The sequence below is a fragment of the Nylanderia fulva genome, unplaced genomic scaffold (assembly GCF_048542155.1).
Source record: "Nylanderia fulva isolate GAGA-0341 unplaced genomic scaffold, ASM4854215v1 Scaffold1, whole genome shotgun sequence".
NCBI lineage: Eukaryota > Metazoa > Arthropoda > Insecta > Hymenoptera > Formicidae > Nylanderia > Nylanderia fulva.
The window spans coordinates 1,365,233-1,384,141 of NW_028189192.1; the positions used below are offsets into that span (position 1 = coordinate 1,365,233).

The window sequence follows — 18,909 nt, forward strand, 5'->3', positions numbered from 1 at the left end:
TAACTTTGAAAGATAAGTTCATTTGAACTTTAAACTTTATAAAATAATAATAATTAAAATAAACATATAATAGCATATATTATATTATATATGTAATTACATAAATATATTTAAATACAAGATTCATTTAAATAAAATAATTAATTACAAAATTCGAAATACTTGATTATTCGGTATTTAAATACCGTATTTAAATAAGATACATATTTAAATAAGTATCTCAGATACTTTAAGATACATATATCTGCCCAACCCTGAGTTTGTAATAAAACATATAGATATCGGTATATTTGTCTTTCTTTTTTCAGAAATATCTGTTGATTTACTATATGATTTGTAATCATTACGTGATTTATGAATCACATATCCACGATGACTAACGTTTCGCATTTATTGGAGATATGCAATTTTAAGTTGCAATTCGAATGTAAAAAGCCGATTAGTTCGATTTGACCATTGTCAGTCTTATTTAACACCGCTTCGATAGCTTTGTGTAGAATGGTAATTTTCTGTCGAAAGTAATGAAAAAAGATTATGTGAAAAGATTGTGGATTATTTTATATCGCATTTATAAAGGCGTGGCAAGAAATTTAACGACGATTCAAAAGTTATTCAACAAGAAGTAGAAATATTTTCACATGAATATTCTTATATCTACATAACATTATTACATAGTTAAAAAATCTCATTTTTTTAAAATAAAAATGTAGTATTCAAACATTCAAGATGATTCATGCAAAGTTTTCTTATGATTCACAGATTAGTTTTTTTTTGTAAATAATTAAAATTGCCTTAAATTTTGTTGTATCTTTACTGCCAAAATTTTAATCTTTTAAAAAATTATACGTATATTACATGCAAAAGATATTTATGTCCAAAATTTTTTTCGTTCGGAGAAACATTAAAAAATGGTAGCGAATAATGTGAATAAATTATAAAAAACATTACATAAATATATATCAGAAAATATTAATAATAAATTTATAATATTTTCTAGAAAAGATATATAAATACTATATGTATATATATATAGGAACTGGATAGCTAATACAATCTGAAACATTATTTGTCAGAGACCCGATGATTTACTAAACTGTTCCATTTTCTCTCGCTACAATTTACGATAAGGTTTCGCATATCATATGAGATTTTTTCGCGACTTCGCCTACACACATTCACACATATATCCGAGCTAATTGGCACTTCAGCTTCCTTCGGGGCCCATCAAGTTTAACGCTTACTTTCACCGATCACCTCGGGTTATGATTAAGCTTTAATTGAGAGGATTAAACATCTAACCAGCCACAAGAACGCGATATCCGATAGCCGCGGGAATATTTATCACACGAACAAAAGGCTTTCCTATTTTCATAGTTGATGTTTCGCGATTTTATCGCTGACTTCCGGGACGATGAGTCTCGGCGAGAGCTTCCTTTCCCCAGCTTCCGGGCGATCGAATCGAAGTTAGCCTCGACGCATTAAAATACAAAAGAATGTTAATAGTAGGTGCGAAATAAACATGCTTATATTTTATTGAAGACGCGACAGTCTCTTTTCTAGATATTTTCTCTTAAAGTGTCATCTCTTCTCCTTGATTTCGCGATTTTATCGCCACGAACCGGTCCACCGTCTTTAATATTCGTCTAATTAGTAATTTGACGGTATCGACTTTCACACGTGTTTACCAATTTTGCCATGTTTAATATCTAAACATTTTTCAAAAATACACGCAATAAGTGTTTCTGTCAAAGCATTTTTTTTACGAAGTAAAAATTCCTTAAAATAAAATTCAATAATTTAAATAAAGTCTCTCTTCCTAAATAAACAATTTATTGACATATTTATTTAAATTAAAATTTTATGAAAACAAAACAATATAATCTTCATTTTTTTATATACATGCAATAAGTGTTTCTGTCAAAGCCTTTTTTTTACGAAGGTTAAAACTTCTGAAAATAATAAAAAAATTAAAAATTGATAGTGAAAATGTCTCTCTCTAAATAATAAATATATTGACTTATTTAATTAAATGTAAATTTTGAGAAAACAAAACGTAATTTCAAACATATTAATAAAGAGGTGAAAAAATGTTCTGTCTACAATTGATATGTTCCATGAATTTTTAATATTTCCCATACAATTTGTCTTTATGTAACCTGTGTGCTTTGTAAACAAAATGTGATCAGATTAGTACCGTTTCTAAGTACCGTTTATACGATAATCCCGCGCAACAAATACAGCAGAAAGCTAAGTAAACGCGTAACAGCAATGAGAGGCGAACGACTGGATGAGTGGATAATGACATACGCCCGGCCTTCCACTGTGACTAAAGCACTTTACGTGCTTATAGGGAGAGAAAAATGTAGGCAGGCATGATCGTATAAATGACGAAATAATGAAGCATCCCACACATATTTTTAACGTTGACGAAATCAACGTTACGTTATTAATATCTCGCTATTAGCTATTACTAGTGTTATATTTTAATATAAATATAAAATCATTATATTAATATAATTATAAATAATTTCATAATATTTTATAAAATAATAAAAATAATATTATATTATTAATAGTATATAATATAATAATATGTTATATATATTTATATTATTATATTATATATTATATAATATATTGTATAATATATAATATAATAATATAAATATATAATATTATATAATATAAATATATATAAGAATATAATATATAATATGTGATTAATATGTTTTATAGGAAAAGTTATCTTACAGAAAAGTTGTGGAAGAATTTTATTCAATTTAAAAAATGTTTAATTTGTAAATTTCTCGTCTTTTTTCCACATTTCTCTCTAAATTGTCGCTTGTTATAAAATTTTTTTTGACGTTTTTTTTTAACGTTGAAGCATCTTGTCGTGTGCGCATCGCAATTCCATTTTAGCTCAAGCGTGAGTAAAAATGAAAAACACGTGATCGGAAATGCGATTTGCACGCAAGAAATCATGCCGTGATTCGGTACGATGGCCTGCCGATGTTGTATCTGATGGACCACGGATGCGTGGTTACCGCTAACTTATGCGTCTTCTCCTCCCCGAGGGCAAAGTGTATTCAAGCGTGGAATCGTATTTTTATCACTCGAAGGCGAAAACGGGACGACGAGTCTTTTTAAGTTATTATCCGAACGTTTAAAGATCTTTGGGAAGCAAGGTTGGGTAAAAAAATTAAAAGTTAAGAACTTTTAACTTAGCTTAGTTAATTTTAAATGAGTCAATTTTTAACTCGAACTAGTTATTTTTAAATTGGAACTTATTAACTTTTTTCTCAAGTTAAACATTTTTTTCGTCTGCTATTATTTTTTTCTTAAAATAATAAATACATACAAATAATAAAATACATTCCTATACAGAAAAACAAAATTTTTGTTATTTGTTATTTTATATAAATTTAAAGAAATTAACAAATAAAATATTAAATTTAACAATTTTAAAGTTTTTTTTATTTTAAAGTCATTTTTATTTAATATATAAATTTAAAAAATTAAAAATTAACTTTTGATTTCACTTAAATTAATTAATTTAATTTTAACTTTAACTGAGTTACTTTTTTGTTTATGCAATTTTTAATGTAACTAGACTTAATTTTATAAGTCATTAACTTTAACTAAACTTAATTTAAAACAATAATTAACTCGACTCTGATGGGAAGAAAGAAAGAGAGTAGGAAGAATTAACGCGTTTAACATACATAATTAAGTGTATTCATCATTATAATAGCACTCTCTCATTCCTTTTTTCTTTCTTTTTTTCTCTTTGTCTCTATTATTATTATCATCATTACATATTTATTATGCGCATCAGATGTAGATGTGATAAAATTGAATGCAAATCGATATTTCCCCTTTACCATTTTACGACTCTCTCTCTTTTATTATCGAAAAATATTTAGAACTAACTCTCTTGTTTACTCTCTATTTGAAAATTTATTGCACACGTATATAAAATTTCTCCCCTTGAAATTTTGATACGAAGCAGCTTTCCATTTAATGATGATGATGTTATAAAGAGATTTTTCTGAGATCTTGCAGACTCGTTGAATCTCCATTTCCAGAGTTCAATCATCTTTATGTATTAGAAATATCGCGTGAGATAACAAGTTTATCGCAAAATAAAGCGCTTTATACCGTTTGTTTCTTTTCAATTATTAAATAAAATAAAATTCTTTAATCGTTCAATTGTTGTAGCGCAACATTTTTAATTTTTTCTCCTTATTATTTACAGGGAGGACAGGGTGGGTTCGAAGATGTGCGAAGATACATCAAACAGGGAGGCGACTTCTGCAAAGAATTGGCTTCGATTCTTCACGAAAGGTATATATATATACCTATATATATATATTTATTAGGTTATTCACCTTTCATCTTTCGTGCAAACGCGGTTCTTCCGCGAAGGAAAAATGCAAACGTATGTATTTTCAGAGCCGAGTTGGAAGCTACTTATGCGAAAGGACTCAGCAAGCTCAGCAGCAAGTTGACGAAGGCCTGCGCCAAGGATCAAGGTGATTGTCAACCATCAATTTACATCTATAATAAATTTAATTTTATTTAATCATTTAATTTTGCATCTATAACATTTCATTGATAATTACACATGTAATAATAACAATTATAATACTGGAGAATATTTAGAATGACGTGCAAGATTTTCTTCGGGAAAGATTTTTTAGTTTATTGAGATATGCATGCGTTGCAATTTTTATTTTATTTTATCGTAAATGTCATTGAAAATTAAAATCATATATTTTATTTTATTATGCATTTAAATTGTGAATAATGATGACAGAAGTTTGTGCCAAAGAGGTATCAATATTTATTTTATTGATAATTACACGTAGTAATATATAATCATGATAATTATAATACTAGAATATTCAGGTGGTAAGATGTTCCTTCGGCAAAAGTTTATTAATTTCTTGAGCCGTATGTTGCAAAATTATTTATTTTAAATATGAAAATTCAAATCACGTTTTCTATTCTCACGTATTTAAATGATAAATCATAAATTATGTATTTCTCGACTCTACTTATAGCATAATTTATTCCAAAGAAAGTGAGAATTATTATTTGCATTTCTATTAGAGAGGAAGGTGTCTTTTCTATATAAAATCATGTATAGTTATCCATTTTTGTCTCGATTGCGCCATTATATATATATATATATATATATATATATATATATATGTCTTTTCTATATATAAAATAATATATAGTTATCCATTTTTGTCTTGATCGCGCCATTATAATATATATATATATATATATATATATATTATTTATTTTCAATCAATACATAATTTAAATGTTTATTAAATTTAATAATTATTTAAATTATATATTGATTAAAAAATAAATGAATTAGATAAATATGATAAATTAGTGAATGAGGTAGGAAATGTTATATTTATTTTTCAATCAATATATAATTTAAATGTTTATTAAATTTATATATATAAAATATATATATATATATATATATATATATATATATATATTGTATCGAGAAGCGCTTCAGAAACGTCGATCGAATGCGAGATGGGTGGCGTTCGAAAGAGAGAAAATCAGATCACGTCTTAACGAACGGATTTCGTAATGCAGGTGGTAATAGCAACGGAGGCGTGAACGAGGCATGGAGGTGTGTCGGCGAGGAGATGGAGGCTGCTGCGGAAGCCCATCGGCTATGGGGCATCGCGCTCGGCGAGCAGCTCGCCAAACCGCTCAGAGTGAGTCTCTTCGAGATATAATTATGCCGCGTCGCAAAAGGAGGGAAAGACCGGCCTGTGCGTACGCGGGATCGTGCTTACGCAACGCGCCGATAAAAACGACATTAATCCTATATACTGTCAATGAACGGATGCCCGAAGCAGTCTTAAACGTTGAAAACGCGTGTTGAAACCTCTCTCCGCTGGAAACAAAATAGAAAGGCCCTTTGTATTCGAAAATCTCATCCGAAAATTATAACGGGAAAGAGTGTTTGATGTTTAGCAGCTGCTAGAGAGAAATTGTTCAAAACGCGTAGTTGGTATTCCCAGGTATTCATACCTTGATGAAAAATTGTACATTGACAAAAGAGTGAATTATCTTCAGTTATAAAGATATTTTTCGATATTTGAGTACATTTGTATAAATATTATACATTATGTTTGTTGACGTAATAATATAACAATACAAATTTTTGAAATATATTACTTTCTATTTTTTTTACAAGATAAATTTTTGAAAGGGTGATGCCGATGCTTTGAGATGAATTGAGTAATTGATTGAACTACAAGATCTCACGATCAGAAAATGAACAATGAGAGATCAATGAGTGCGTATTTGCTGAACACAGGTGGGTGTAGCGGAGACGCAGGGTCGATCGAGGAAGTCCGTCGAGAATTCAGTGGACAAGGCATCCAAGTCGCTCCAGGAATGGCGCGGGATCGCGGCGAAGAGTAAGAAGCAGAGCTTCGCGTGTGCGCGCGAGAACGAGAGGCTGCAGGACCTGGCGCGGCTGCAGACCATCAGTCAGAGCCAGCAGAGCAACAATAAATTGTCGAATCACCACATGACGGAGAAGGAAGCGAACAAGCTGGAGACCAGACGGCGGAAGGCCGAGGACTCGTCGCGACGCGCGGACACGGAATTTTACACGGTGAGCGTGAGGGCCGAGAGGGCCAGACTGGAGTACGAGAGCACGGTGAGGAAGGGCGCGAAGCAAATGGAGCTGCTCGAGGAGGAGCGACTCAGCGCCCTGAAGGACTTTGCCAATGTTTACTTGACGCATCTGCAGGCGCTCGCGCCAAAACTGCAACAGGTAAAAGAAAAGAGCGAACGAAGGGATAGATTTCGACACGAACGTTATCTTACAATTGTTTGAAGATTTTCTTTTGATCTAAAGAGACCCAGCAAACACCGATATATAATTGTTATATTGCTATAATAAAACGGAATATAACGTGTACGTTACATGTAACATCCATGTTAGTTGTAATTTCTCACTCATAGATGTAACATTTTAATATAACATATATTACATTGTAGTTATATTGTAATTATATACCAAATAGCACATTGATGTATTGATAAGTCAGTGCTATCTTGGGGTATAATGACAATATAACTATGTTATATATATAACAATAGTTAAATATATAACATTTATATACTGTGTTTGCTGGGGAGATATAAATAATACTTTGGTAATCCAGATAAAGATGACATAAGAAGGATATCTATTTCATCTATGTTTTATCTTTAGAGCGTCGATCGCCTGCTAACTCCCGTGCGAAGCTGCAACGTGTCGCAGGATCTTGAAGTCCTGAAGAACCTCGTTCGTCGAATGGACAGCAACGACGCGACGAATGCGGAGCAGCTACTGCCGGATTTTTACGCCGAACACGTCACGCTGGCGATGAACCGCGAGCGACGGAAGCAAGCGCTAGTGAGGGTGCTGCATCTAATTAGGCAAGATCTCGACAGGGAGAGGCGAGGTAGAGAAGGTCTAGAAACGTTACATCGGGCCTTTATTAAGACACCGGCCTTCGCGGCGGATGAGAGCGCGCAGAACGTGACGGATAAGCTGCATCACGTAAGTTTTCTCACGTCCAATTTAGGTATTGGGAATTCTTTCATCCTAATTAAACACGCGTGAATTAATTCGTTGCACCCTGTCGTAGATGCGTTCCATGTTGCTGTATCTGGAAGCGGCCAGATTTAAGGTCGGCGGTACGCTCGCGGAAGTAGAAGGCAGCAAACGATCCAAACATCCTTTGTCGGATCATATCCTGGTTTCGAGAGACAAGCAGGGCTTGCAGCAAAGTGTTCTTAAGGTAAACGAGTTATCGAACTATAGTTTCACTTTAACAATAAAAATTACGCCGAATAAAAAAGAACGCGAAACAAATAATGTTGGTCGTCCACTTGCAGATTCCTTCTTGGGCAAAGAACGAATCTTTTGAGATTCAAGATGATGATGACGAGCTCGAGATGCACCTGACGAAGGATCAGGATACCGAGACACGCGACTGGGTTGATCGGACAGCTGGCGACGGAAATTCCGAGAATCCGCCGGACGAGGACGATTTTAGTGACTTCGACGAGTTCAGCAGTCACTCGGAGGACAACAACAACCAGGAGGCGGTTGACGGGGCGGAAGTGGTAACGACGGCCAAGACCGAACACACGGAGCAGTGTCGAGCGATCTATCAGTATTCGGCGAATTTGAACGACGAGCTCAGTCTCAATCCGGGTGACTTGATAACCGTTCATCAGAAGCAGGCGGACGGCTGGTGGATAGGCGAGTGCAGAGGCCGTACCGGCATATTTCCGGCCACTTACGTGCAAGTTATACATTAATAGACGACTTATTTGTATTCATCGAATAACGCTCGGTGTTAACGTGAGTTCCACGCGAGTCCTCTTAAATCTTGATCATACGGCTTCGCTGAACCAGGTAAGAGTGTTATACAATGTGCCAATATAGGGCGTTACACGTGACGATTACTTTTTACGCGTAGAAATCGAGCGTATTTGGATCGTAAGCTCATATAATAACAACGACGCACATAAGAATTAATACCAAATAACAGTTACCATCATCGCTGAGACGGGACGCGTCCGCCTACTAGTGGAAATATTTTAATCGCGTCGGTACTATTTTCGTATATGACGTATTTATCATTTTTATTACTGTTTATATAATTAGTACTCGTTTATTTGTATCCTTTTCAAGGAGAAATCGACATTTTATTAAATCTGACACACTGCACTTTACAATTCATCGAGCATACTATTTACCTTGTTAGAGATATACGATGCATTTTTAATTAAAAAATACTATCCCATATTCTAAAAATTGAAACTATATTTCACTAGTATGAAAGGTGATACAAGAAGCTGGCATACTTATTATCTCTGCCATAGTGATTATGATCATTACTTTTGTACTCCTTTAATTCTTCAGAGCTATCGATGTATTTCCAAACCTTTGGAAAACATTATTTTTCAAGCACGTTGTTGTATATGTATGTATCGTATCTCATTTTAAGAATTCAGATTATCATGCGTTTTTTGTAATTTATTAAGAATATGAATGCACATACGAGATCGAAGCAGCGAGAGAGCGAAGAAAGACGCCGAAAATTGTACATATTATTTGTATCAAACGCATTCAATTGTAAATATCCAGATATAAGGAGCTATTATTTAAATGTACTGTTCAGTATGTGCTAACAACGCATTTATTTACAGATTTACCTAAGTTGTTTGTTGATGCACCACCAGTCGAGCCTTTATCCATAATGCTCCTTTCGCAATTGCTTATCCACCTCCTCGTTGACGTCGGTGCTGTTGGCTGTAACGGGATGATATCGGATGAGATACGTATTAAATTATCTGACGAGTGATATAATATATTTACCGCAAAACGGAGGAGTGCCGGCGGTAGCCACGAAAAAGGTCCCGCGGTGACGATACATCTCCGCCCTGATGCCCATCTCCGAGCAGACTTTCACGTCGCACGGTTCGGCGATTATTTGCGAAAGATGCCTGAACGTCATGTTCCAATGATGCGCCCAGAAACTGCAATTGTGCGCCGCGTCAGACGCCAGAGATTCCGTGAAGTAAAGATAGGAACGTCCGTGGCTGCAGATCGCTTTTTGTATCGCTGAAAGTCGCGATAACAAACTTTACTTCCCGTTCCTTGGATCAACTAAGGGCTGATTTTTCCAACTTCTTAGTAAGTTTTATCCGACAGGTAGCATATTTTTATCTCTTTTCAAATAAGTTCTAAAAGAAGATATGCCTGTCGGGTTTAGAACTTACCAAGAAGTTGGAACAATCGGCTTTAAATAAGGTGTTTCGCTGGTACTAACCGGCTGTAGGAATCTGCAAGTAATCGAAGTACGACGTCTCCGTTTTGACGCAGCCGGGTTGCGTTTTGCCACCGTTGGGATAGAAATCAACGTGACCTACGAAGATATGTCATAGAAGAATTATAAGTAAAAAAATTAAAAACAATTTTCTATAATGTGGCTACCTATGGCCTCGGGTAAGCCGAGACCCAGACTCAAGAGTAATCTGCCGTTTGTGTGTATCACGTCGATGAATGATGCGTCATTTTTATGCAAATGAACGGACGGATCGGCGTTGCGGAAACACGGCTGTGCAGGGTCTAGACCGGTGATCCTCTGGACAGTCCATCTACTCTGTCGCTTTTTCAGCTCTTTCGCGGTCATTCCGCAGATATGGGCGCCGAGGCTGTGTCCTATCATATGTAAGGGACCCCAATTGCTCGTATTCGGTCCTTCATTGCTGATTGTATTGTTCGTTATATGCTCTATAAATCTTTGGATGAATTGGTCAGTGTTAAAAAAAGCATATAAGAATTGATTTGATCGAGGTAACAAGTTGTTTGCGAGAGTCGTCTGAAGGATAAATCGTCTTGAAAGAAGCCAACGAAGCTCTTTTTTTATCAAGACACAATTTAAAATATTTATTTGTACCGAATCGTCAAAAGATATTTGTTAAATATTTCCGAAACATCTCTCAGACGTCTTTCGGATTTTGGACCTTCTCGCCCTAAAGTTACACACTTTGATATCTGATATCCCACTATTCTGGTGTTGACCGCCGCCTTGTAATAATTCCACGTGTTACTTCCAGCGCTCCAATCTACCACCAGCACGTTAACGTCGCCCTGTGTCAGTTTCGGGATAAAAAAACTTGATGACCAGAGAAAGATGAGATCGCAGTCGATGAATCCTTACCCATTGGAGAAATGTCCTTTCCATATCGCTGATCCATTTCTCCTGGCCATGCGACAGGAAACCGTGCACTATTACCACCGTCCTACGTTCTATCTTGAAATCCGTCCACTCCAAGCCGAACTGCTCGCCTAGCACCACTTCTACGCGACGCGGTTGTTTTCTGGAGGAGAGGAAGAATCGTACCTCCAGCGCGTCACTGCCATTAGGCTTGCTCCTGAAGAGCCCTTCTAAACTCATTGCGACCGTCTTTCCCAATCCAAGGCAGTCCACTTGCGCAACTCCCGACGAGTTTTCAGCGGAGTCCACCTCATCAATCGTCAGCTCGTTAAAGTCGATTTCGTGAACGTTGTACGTAAAATTCGCCAGGGTAGTCCTATTAAAGAAAAAATTAACCAGGCTGGTCTCATTAAGGGGAGACGATCTGGCAACTTCTTTCGCGATATGCGTCGTTTTATTTAACGTATCTTGAAGCGGCTGAATTATGCTCGTTGGCTGTATAGACAGTTCCCATAGGCAGGAATACTCTCTGATGCTGGAGAATTGCCACAGAACGGCGAACACGAGAGCGATGAACGTCATCGTCGCGTACTAACGTACAATTTACGTTTGATGTTACATTTACGTGATTGATCAATCGTTAAGACATTTGTATTCGTTTGGTATTTCAATATTATCATACTTGTTTGACAAGGCAAAGGAGAGGGGAAAGATTCTTAAACAAACAATATTTTTTGTCTGGTTAAGATGATATAGCACGATCTATAAAAAAACAACTGACCCTGATGACTAAGTTGGATTAAAAAGCGATAACTGCGAATACGTGCCAAGTGGAATTGGATGTAGTTTAGATGCATTATATCTTTTAATTGCTTGGTAGCATAAACGTGTGATCTTAAAAATGTTAATATTGAGGTATTCAAGTATTAATATTCTTCTTTTATTTTAATGGAAAAAATATCTCTGTTTTATTGATAAAAATAATGGTGCAAAATATTTCTAGCATAAATGTGGCTATATATGGACATAATCACACATAATGTATATGGATTTTAGCAAACTTTATTTTCATAAAAATGCATAACACTCATATTTACAGATGCTTTTTACAGATATATGCTCTGCACTAAAAAATCTGTATTAAAAAAAAATTAAATAAGGATTTTTATACTTACAGAATTCAGCTTTTGCATTTGTGTTTTACATTTTAGAAGACGTGACAAAATTTCATCATAAATTTTTCAATGTCAAGGAAAATTAATACTAGCTTTTACATTTTTCTTCATTCTGAAGATAATTTGATGAAAGGTCAAATTATATTGTACAATTTAGATGTTAAATTTCTGTTTCTTTCTCTTTTGTGGGCCTCTGTCTTTCTTTTGCTAAAAGATTTTCGCATTAAGTATTTTAAATATTTTTAATAATTAATTATTAATATTTCAAATATTAACATTTATTTACGAAAATATATATTTAAACGCGCAAAAAAAGTAAAAAATAAATTTACTTACTCGAGGTTGCTGGAATTGAGCATGACTCGAACTACTCGCTGTACTGCCACCTTGGAAGCTGCTGAAATCCACTGATTTGTAATCGAATTTCGCTGACGGTAGCATACCCTGTGATTTCAGCATTTGTTGATTTGCTTTTTTCTCATTCTTTTTCCTAGCCCTGTCGCCGAATTAGAAGAACATTATTATGATCTCCATGTTACATATAGTATCCTTTTTTTAAAATTAAATTTTAAATCTTACCTTATTGATGCAATTACTTCAGGATTATTTTTACCTTTCGATTCTTGACTTGTTTCTTCTCGTTTCATTTTCTTAGACGGGTGCATAACACTGGCATCTGAAGTCGATGTAGAAAACGACGTAGTACAGTTTTTATAATCGTTTAGAGTTTTATTGATAACGTTAGATTCTCTCTTTCTTTTCTTATACTGTGCTATTTGATTTAAGGTGAACTGGTTAGGTTTCTTTTTTTTCTTCTTCTTCTTTTTAGGCAAGACTTCAACTTCTTTATTCATAGTTTGAGACATTTGTTTGAAGTGCTCATAAACTCTATCTTTACTCTCATTGATTTCAGTTTCATCTATGCCTTCCTTTTGTTGTACAGTTGAAGGCTTTTCTTCTTCTTTTTGTTGTTTCTCTCGTTCTTTCGCTTCGTAATGTGCTACCATTGGTAGTACACACTTATATCTCATATATGGACTTACAAATATGACTTTTTTCTTTTCATTGCTATCTTTCATTTCTTCGTCCTGGAATAAGAAGTGCAATTTTGTGTTATTTTAATAAAAATACTTACAATTACTTGTAAAAAGTATTAAAATACTTTTTATAGTATTAAGACTTTTTATGTCTTTAATTATAGTGTTATAATTTTTTCTAAATATTAAAACTTATGAAGCTATATTGTAATCTTGTTAATTACTATCATTAACATTTTACCTCTGATGTGTCTGGTGTATCAAATAATGTCACATTGTGTTTCACAGTTTGATGCTGATTCGTCTTTGATTGTTGCAACAAAACATTCTCATCCAAAAGACAGGGTAAATCTGTTCTCGCTTCAGTGCCACTCGGTATATCATGTGGCGTGTACAACGACGTCCTGGAATCTACCACGTGAGTCTGCTGCGTCGGCCTCTGCCGAATGTCCTGTTCTGGAATGGACATTACGAGCGGCTGATCTCTGGCTTTTAGCACTATCTTGTGGAGTTTCAGCACATTTTGCCGCACCAATGGTGGAATTGGATTGCAACACGCCAGGATACCTTGCATTTCACGTGGCAGAGTTTCAGCTATATTGAGTAACATGTGATTCGGCAACACGTAGCCGATACTGTCGTCCTCTTCTCTCGCGGTGATGTCTCGCCATTTGTGTAACTCGAGCAGCGCGTACATCTGCTTGTTATTGAACGATTTCTGGCTCTTTTTGTACATGTTCATGCAACTCTCCTCCGTCCAGATCGATTTTACGTACGTTCGTTTGCAAAGGTCGGTGCACCGGTCGTACACGGACTTCAAGATATTGCTCTTGCCATTAGCAGACTCGATCAATTCGTTCTTCAACTTGTCTTTTATGTAAAGTAGGTAATGCGTATCCTCTCTAGCGTATCTCATCAATTCTGTAGGTAAAGGTCTTATACGCCAGTCGGCCAATTGAAAGTGTTTATTGGGACTTATGCCGCAATATTTGCTTAGTAGATAAGCCAAACTGAGGTAGGGTAGGTTGAGCTGTTTCGCAGCTTGATGAGTGTCGAACATGTTTACAACATATAGCGATAAGTCTCTTTGAAGCCACAGAATATCCATGTCAGCACCATGAACGAGACCTTCAAGATTGTAGGCTTTGTAAAGATTTCATTGAGTTGATGCAATTCTGACCGCAGAGCCAAAGTATCGATCAAATAATCTGTGTTCACTGTTGATATCTGCATCAGACAAGTTATGCCTTGAAACGTTCTGTAAGAGTGATGTTCCAAATCTATAGCTATTTCTTTTTGACTTTTCAGATCCTCCAGAAGAATCTTGATGTCCAATGTTTTCTCGATATATTTGAATTCAGTGTTCTCCAGTGGTTTGTATTGCACAGGCACACTTTTTTTCAATTGACATTCAGGTGTATTAAATTTATCCAGTTCAAATTCGTAAGGATGATTAAAGACTTCACCCTGTTCGCCTTCTTCGACATAAAGAGCCAATGGTTTCAGAGAATTTGGTTTCTCCTTAATTCGAGGCATCCATGGTTTTGAACTATTGTTAATCTTGTCCTTGAACATTAACTGCGGTCTTTGTACATTCTTTGCAGCCAGTAATCGTATCTTTTCAGAACTATCCGAGCCTTCGTTAGTACGGTCACTTCTTATATTCCAACTGCCATTCACAATTGGTTTTGGCATTTGTGATACAATCAATTCAACTTGGGGATTTCGTAAAATACCGCTCTCTTCATCCATTAATATATTCTAGAGAAATTCATTGTAAAACTTAGATTGTCATGTAAGAAACATAAATTGTTGTATAAGTTTGCAATACTCACAGCTTGGTCGAGTAATTGATCATTTATTTCTAATAAAACCTCAAACTTATCATCAACATCTGCACTTTCAATATTGCTGGAACCTCCTGCTGTTTTTATTATTGTCTGCATTGCAGCCAATATTTTTTTTTGACCTTTATTCCTGGCCTCATTAAAACTTGGAAAGCAAACATAATAGTTAAAATTGTCTCCAGCTGGCAGATTATTAGCAGCTTTGATTCCAGCTCTTATTACATCATATCCTTCCTGAAATATATCACATGATTTTTATATACAAAAGTAACTAAACATAAAATTATAAATAAATAAGTATACAAGGTGTCCGGTAACTAACGGACCAACGATTACAAGTGGATTCTTTGGTCAATTTGGGAACGATTTTTCCTCAGCAAAAATGTCGAAAAAGGTCATCATTTTTTACAACTTTCCAATATTTGTCATTATATATCTTTATAACTAAGCCTCAAATTAAAATTTTATTATAGTAAACTCTACTTGAAATTAACTGAAGACTGTAATTATGTTAGACTGTTAACTCCAAAACGTTTAGTTTTCAAAAAACCCATTTTTTTCAATCGCTTATAACTCGAAAATTATTGACTTCTCAACATTTTTGCTAAGGAAAAATCGTCTCCAAATTGGCCAGAGAATCCGCCCTTAATCATTGGTCCGTTAGTTACCGGACACCCTGTATATGTAATATACTTATATAAACAATAATTTTGACTGGTGTGCCAATATTAAACAAGTAAACATACCTGAATACGAGTGTCAAAAGTTTCATCAGGTACAGATTCCATCTTGGAAAATGTAATAGTAAATTTCAGCTCTAATATTATAACAATATTTTATCAATGTAATCGCATAACTTGATTCCCCTGCTTGATGTTCATTTATTTCATTTTTGAGGTTAAATTCAATGCGCAGATATTTTCATCTACAATTTATGATAACAATTAATCAAAATAAAATCTAATCTAACAGCTATAAATTGGCAGTAAAATTATACGAGTCTTTAATCAAATATTTAATAATAAGTTTACAAAAATTGGATTTAAAAAAATGAGTATACATACATCCACCAAAGAGAAACATGCGACATGCACTCTTGTACACGAACGGTACAGCTTAGAAAGAACAACAGACAAGATAAGAAAACTGACGATATTAAATCAGCTGTTACGTAAGCATGAAATGTGCTTTAAAAAATCCATTGTAAAAATAATAAAATCAATTACATATATACAATCGCATAAAACCCATCGTATAATAAATAAACATAAAAAATAAATATATAAATAAACAAATGTGCCACATGTATAATTAATCGGTGATGCGAGTCTACTCATCTTGTCCGCTGTATCGTCTATGGCTGGACGTGTCCCCCGAGTGACAGCTGACAGCCAATCGGCGCGCGCGCGCGCTCGTCGCGCGTTCCGATTGGTCGGCGGGATTAGTACCGCCCGCCGCCGCCGCGGCGCTGTCGTCGCCGCGGTCCGTGCGCGATTGCCCGCTCCCGGCGGCGTTCACGTCCAAAATTAGTAAATAAAGACGATGGCAACGTTCGAGCTGCGCGCCGTCGTGTCGTCGTCGTCGTCGTCGTCTCGCGGAGGGTGCACGGTGTAAAATGAAGTGGAAACGTGCCGCGTGTCTCGCGACTGTTCAGGAAAGCGCGAGGAACGTCGCCGTGTGACGAACAGGCTGGCGGCTGACAAAACTCTTGGGCTCGCTTCCTGGGCGCGTGCGACGAGACTCCAAGTTCGCTGGCGCACCGGGACACTTCCTCGAGGACCCCGAGGACGGGGCGAAGAGAGGGAGGGAGGATAATCCGCGCTCCAGAGTTCACGTCGTAAGGTACGAATTCCCGCTATTTTTAGCCGGTCCGTCGCGGCCGGCGTGAACGTGTTGCATGTGTGTGCCTTCTTCTTCCTCGACGATTCCCATTCAGAGCTTTACGTCGTCGTCGTGGGCGAGCGAATCATTACTTTTATCACGGAGCAAGAGAGAGAGAGAGAGAGAGGGAGAGAGAAAAAGAAATGACGTTGACGTAGAGAAAATTGTGGTAAAAAAATCAGGCGAATTGAAAATAGGGAATTTTAATGAAGAGAATAAGAGGAATTGAGAATACGGAGAGAAGCAAATATTGAACGTGGAACAAGATTAGAAATGTATGAGGAAAATATTTGGAGTGCTTAATCAGAAAAAGTATGGAGGAAAGTTTAAAACTATTAATATAGATTATCTCTTTTCGGTTTAGTGAAGAGATATGCAATGTAATTTGAAGATAATGATATTTCAAAATATACATTATTCTGTTCGTCTAATGCTTGTAAAGTTATGATTAAATACTTGTGATTAGTATTTATATAAACGAGAATTTTCCAAGAATTTATTAGCTTGTTTGTACAAAGAGGAAATGTATCTTGGATAATTAAATTTATGATGATTTTATATACGACGTAATGCATGTTTTTATTCCATGTCTAGCAAATAATAGAAAAATTTGATGTTTGCTTCTCTAATTAATTAAAATACACGCAAGTAATACTTGAGATAATGCAAATCTTGATATCAGTATTTAAAACAGTCAGGAAATATGGCATATATTTATAAGATTTTTTCACAAAACAGAGTTATAGGTCAAAGTAATTTTCTCTTTTAAATACACTTTCTCTCTTTTATATCTTTCTTATTCCAGAATATAAACATACTCTGCTACAATTTCGAGTGTAAAAAATGCAGAAAACTACATTTTAAAAAGAAACAAAAATTATTGCGCAACATTGTGTTTCTTTACAATGTGTTCAATAAATGGAAATAATAACGTGATTTTTTAAAATATCATACACGCGATCAGAGAACTTGTGTATTCACTTGAGAATATTATTAATTAATATTAATAATTAATATTCTTAATCAATAATAATATTTTACATACAATTTTATTTATAAAATATATGTAAAAATAATTTTATGTATAGAATTTGATATTTTTATATATATTTTATATACATTATATATAGATATATATATATATATATATATATAATATACTAAAATATGTACATATAAAATATATATTTAAAAATATATAAAATATATTTTTTAAAAATAATTATATACATACATATATATATATATATATATATATATATATATGGGTATATTATTATTTTTAAAAAATATATTTTATATATATATATATTTTTTTTTAAACATATATTTTATATGTACATATTTTAGTATTAATTTATATAAAAGAACCGAGATGGGGAAATATCGCACGCACAATTTATCGTCGATGGACGTACACCCTCGCGAGAGTTCTCGATCTCTCGCTATCGTGGGCGTCGCGTGATTACCCAACGATAAAAGAGGAGCGTGCTCGCTGTCGCGAGGACGAACACGCACACACATACATACATGTAAATGTCATAAACTGAAGAACATCTGAACTTTCCCGTAAATGGTTTATCGGAATGACATTTCTTCGAGGTATATCAGAATCGCTATTTTCGTCGGCAGAAACCTACATACCGCAACAACGCACATTTTCTATGTATATCTGTGTGCACAGGCATATACATATATGTACTCATACATGGACACGTACGTTTCATTTGACCCGATTGACAATTGGATTCTTTAAGTGGTTCCTCCGCTCTCGAGCGTCGCGAAGGAACTTTTGATATGTCTTCTGTCTGCGCGATTTGTCGATATACATGTACAGGGTGTCCCCCAGGAACTTGCACGAGGAATCGTGATGATAGAACTTTTTTATCTTTTTTTATTTTTTTAATTTATTTTTATTTTATTTTTATTTTATTTTTTTTTATTTTATTTTTATTTTTATTTTATTTTATTTTTAATTTATTTTAATTTTTAATTGTTTTTAGAAAAGCGCCGGTCGTCGATCTACCTTTTGTATTTTCGCAAAAACAGGCGCCGTTAAGTTGATTAATTGTCGATTATTAAATTACTTCGGTTCTTAAATTATTTAATGAAATAATACAGCAACGCGAGGAGGAGAAAATCGTACAAATTTTCTGACACGAATTGTAAACACATTCAAAATGTATTTATCTGA

The 18,909-nt window shown here is 34.7% G+C and overlaps 4 protein-coding genes across 12 annotated transcripts in view; 2 read left to right on the forward strand and 2 right to left on the reverse strand.

Moving 5' to 3' along the window:
- Window positions 1-9,266, forward strand: part of Nost (Nostrin) — a 30,551-nt gene extending 21,285 nt beyond the window's left edge. For all 9 annotated transcript variants that reach the window (XM_085486755.1, XM_085486825.1, XM_085486690.1 and 6 more), the window contains 7 exons: window positions 4,256-4,344; window positions 4,453-4,532; window positions 5,629-5,753; window positions 6,362-6,826; window positions 7,271-7,600; window positions 7,689-7,841; window positions 7,939-9,266. In XM_085486755.1, coding sequence (XP_085342881.1) covers window positions 4,256-4,344; window positions 4,453-4,532; window positions 5,629-5,753; window positions 6,362-6,826; window positions 7,271-7,600; window positions 7,689-7,841; window positions 7,939-8,367 — 1,671 coding nt within the window. In that variant the 3' untranslated portion in view covers window positions 8,368-9,266. The remainder of the gene's footprint in view (window positions 1-4,255; window positions 4,345-4,452; window positions 4,533-5,628; window positions 5,754-6,361; window positions 6,827-7,270; window positions 7,601-7,688; window positions 7,842-7,938) is intronic.
- Window positions 8,736-11,506, reverse strand: LOC146725286 (pancreatic triacylglycerol lipase). Its single transcript, XM_085487094.1, has 6 exons — window positions 10,779-11,506; window positions 10,605-10,708; window positions 10,049-10,356; window positions 9,885-9,980; window positions 9,431-9,676; window positions 8,736-9,364 (listed from the first exon to the last, which is right to left on the reverse strand). The coding sequence occupies exons 1-6, from the start codon at window positions 11,355-11,357 to the stop codon at window positions 9,303-9,305; spliced, it is 1,395 nt and encodes a 464-aa protein (XP_085343220.1). The 5' UTR covers window positions 11,358-11,506; the 3' UTR covers window positions 8,736-9,302.
- Window positions 11,507-11,821: 315 nt separating this feature from the next.
- On the reverse strand, window positions 11,822-15,980 carry Rrp6 (exosome component Rrp6). The gene is given in 8 exon segments (XM_085487040.1): window positions 11,822-12,157; window positions 12,287-12,446; window positions 12,530-13,038; window positions 13,229-14,110; window positions 14,113-14,748; window positions 14,823-15,068; window positions 15,581-15,759; window positions 15,899-15,980. Coding segments are annotated over 7 exon segments (2,529 nt in total). The 5' UTR covers window positions 15,623-15,759; window positions 15,899-15,980; the 3' UTR covers window positions 11,822-12,103.
- A 335-nt stretch (window positions 15,981-16,315) lies between these two features.
- Window positions 16,316-18,909, forward strand: part of Nuak1 (Nuak family kinase 1) — a 29,928-nt gene continuing 27,334 nt past the window's right edge. The window contains 1 exon segment of the mRNA XM_029303384.2: window positions 16,316-16,676. The gene's annotated coding sequence lies outside the window, so the exon portion shown is untranslated.

Excerpts from the sequence above, each read along its gene's own strand:
- LOC146725286 (XM_085487094.1), bottom strand. The coding sequence starts at position 11,357 with ATGACGTTCATCGCTCTCGTGTTCGCCGTTCTGTGGCAATTCTCCAGC. Across the intron at positions 10,709-10,778 it reads AAAGGACATTTCTCCAATGG|GGCGACGTTAACGTGCTGGT; the intron begins GTAAGGATTCAT and ends AAACTGACACAG. Across the intron at positions 9,677-9,884 it reads CTTGCAGATTCCTACAGCCG|CGATACAAAAAGCGATCTGC; the intron begins GTTAGTACCAGC and ends CGCGACTTTCAG.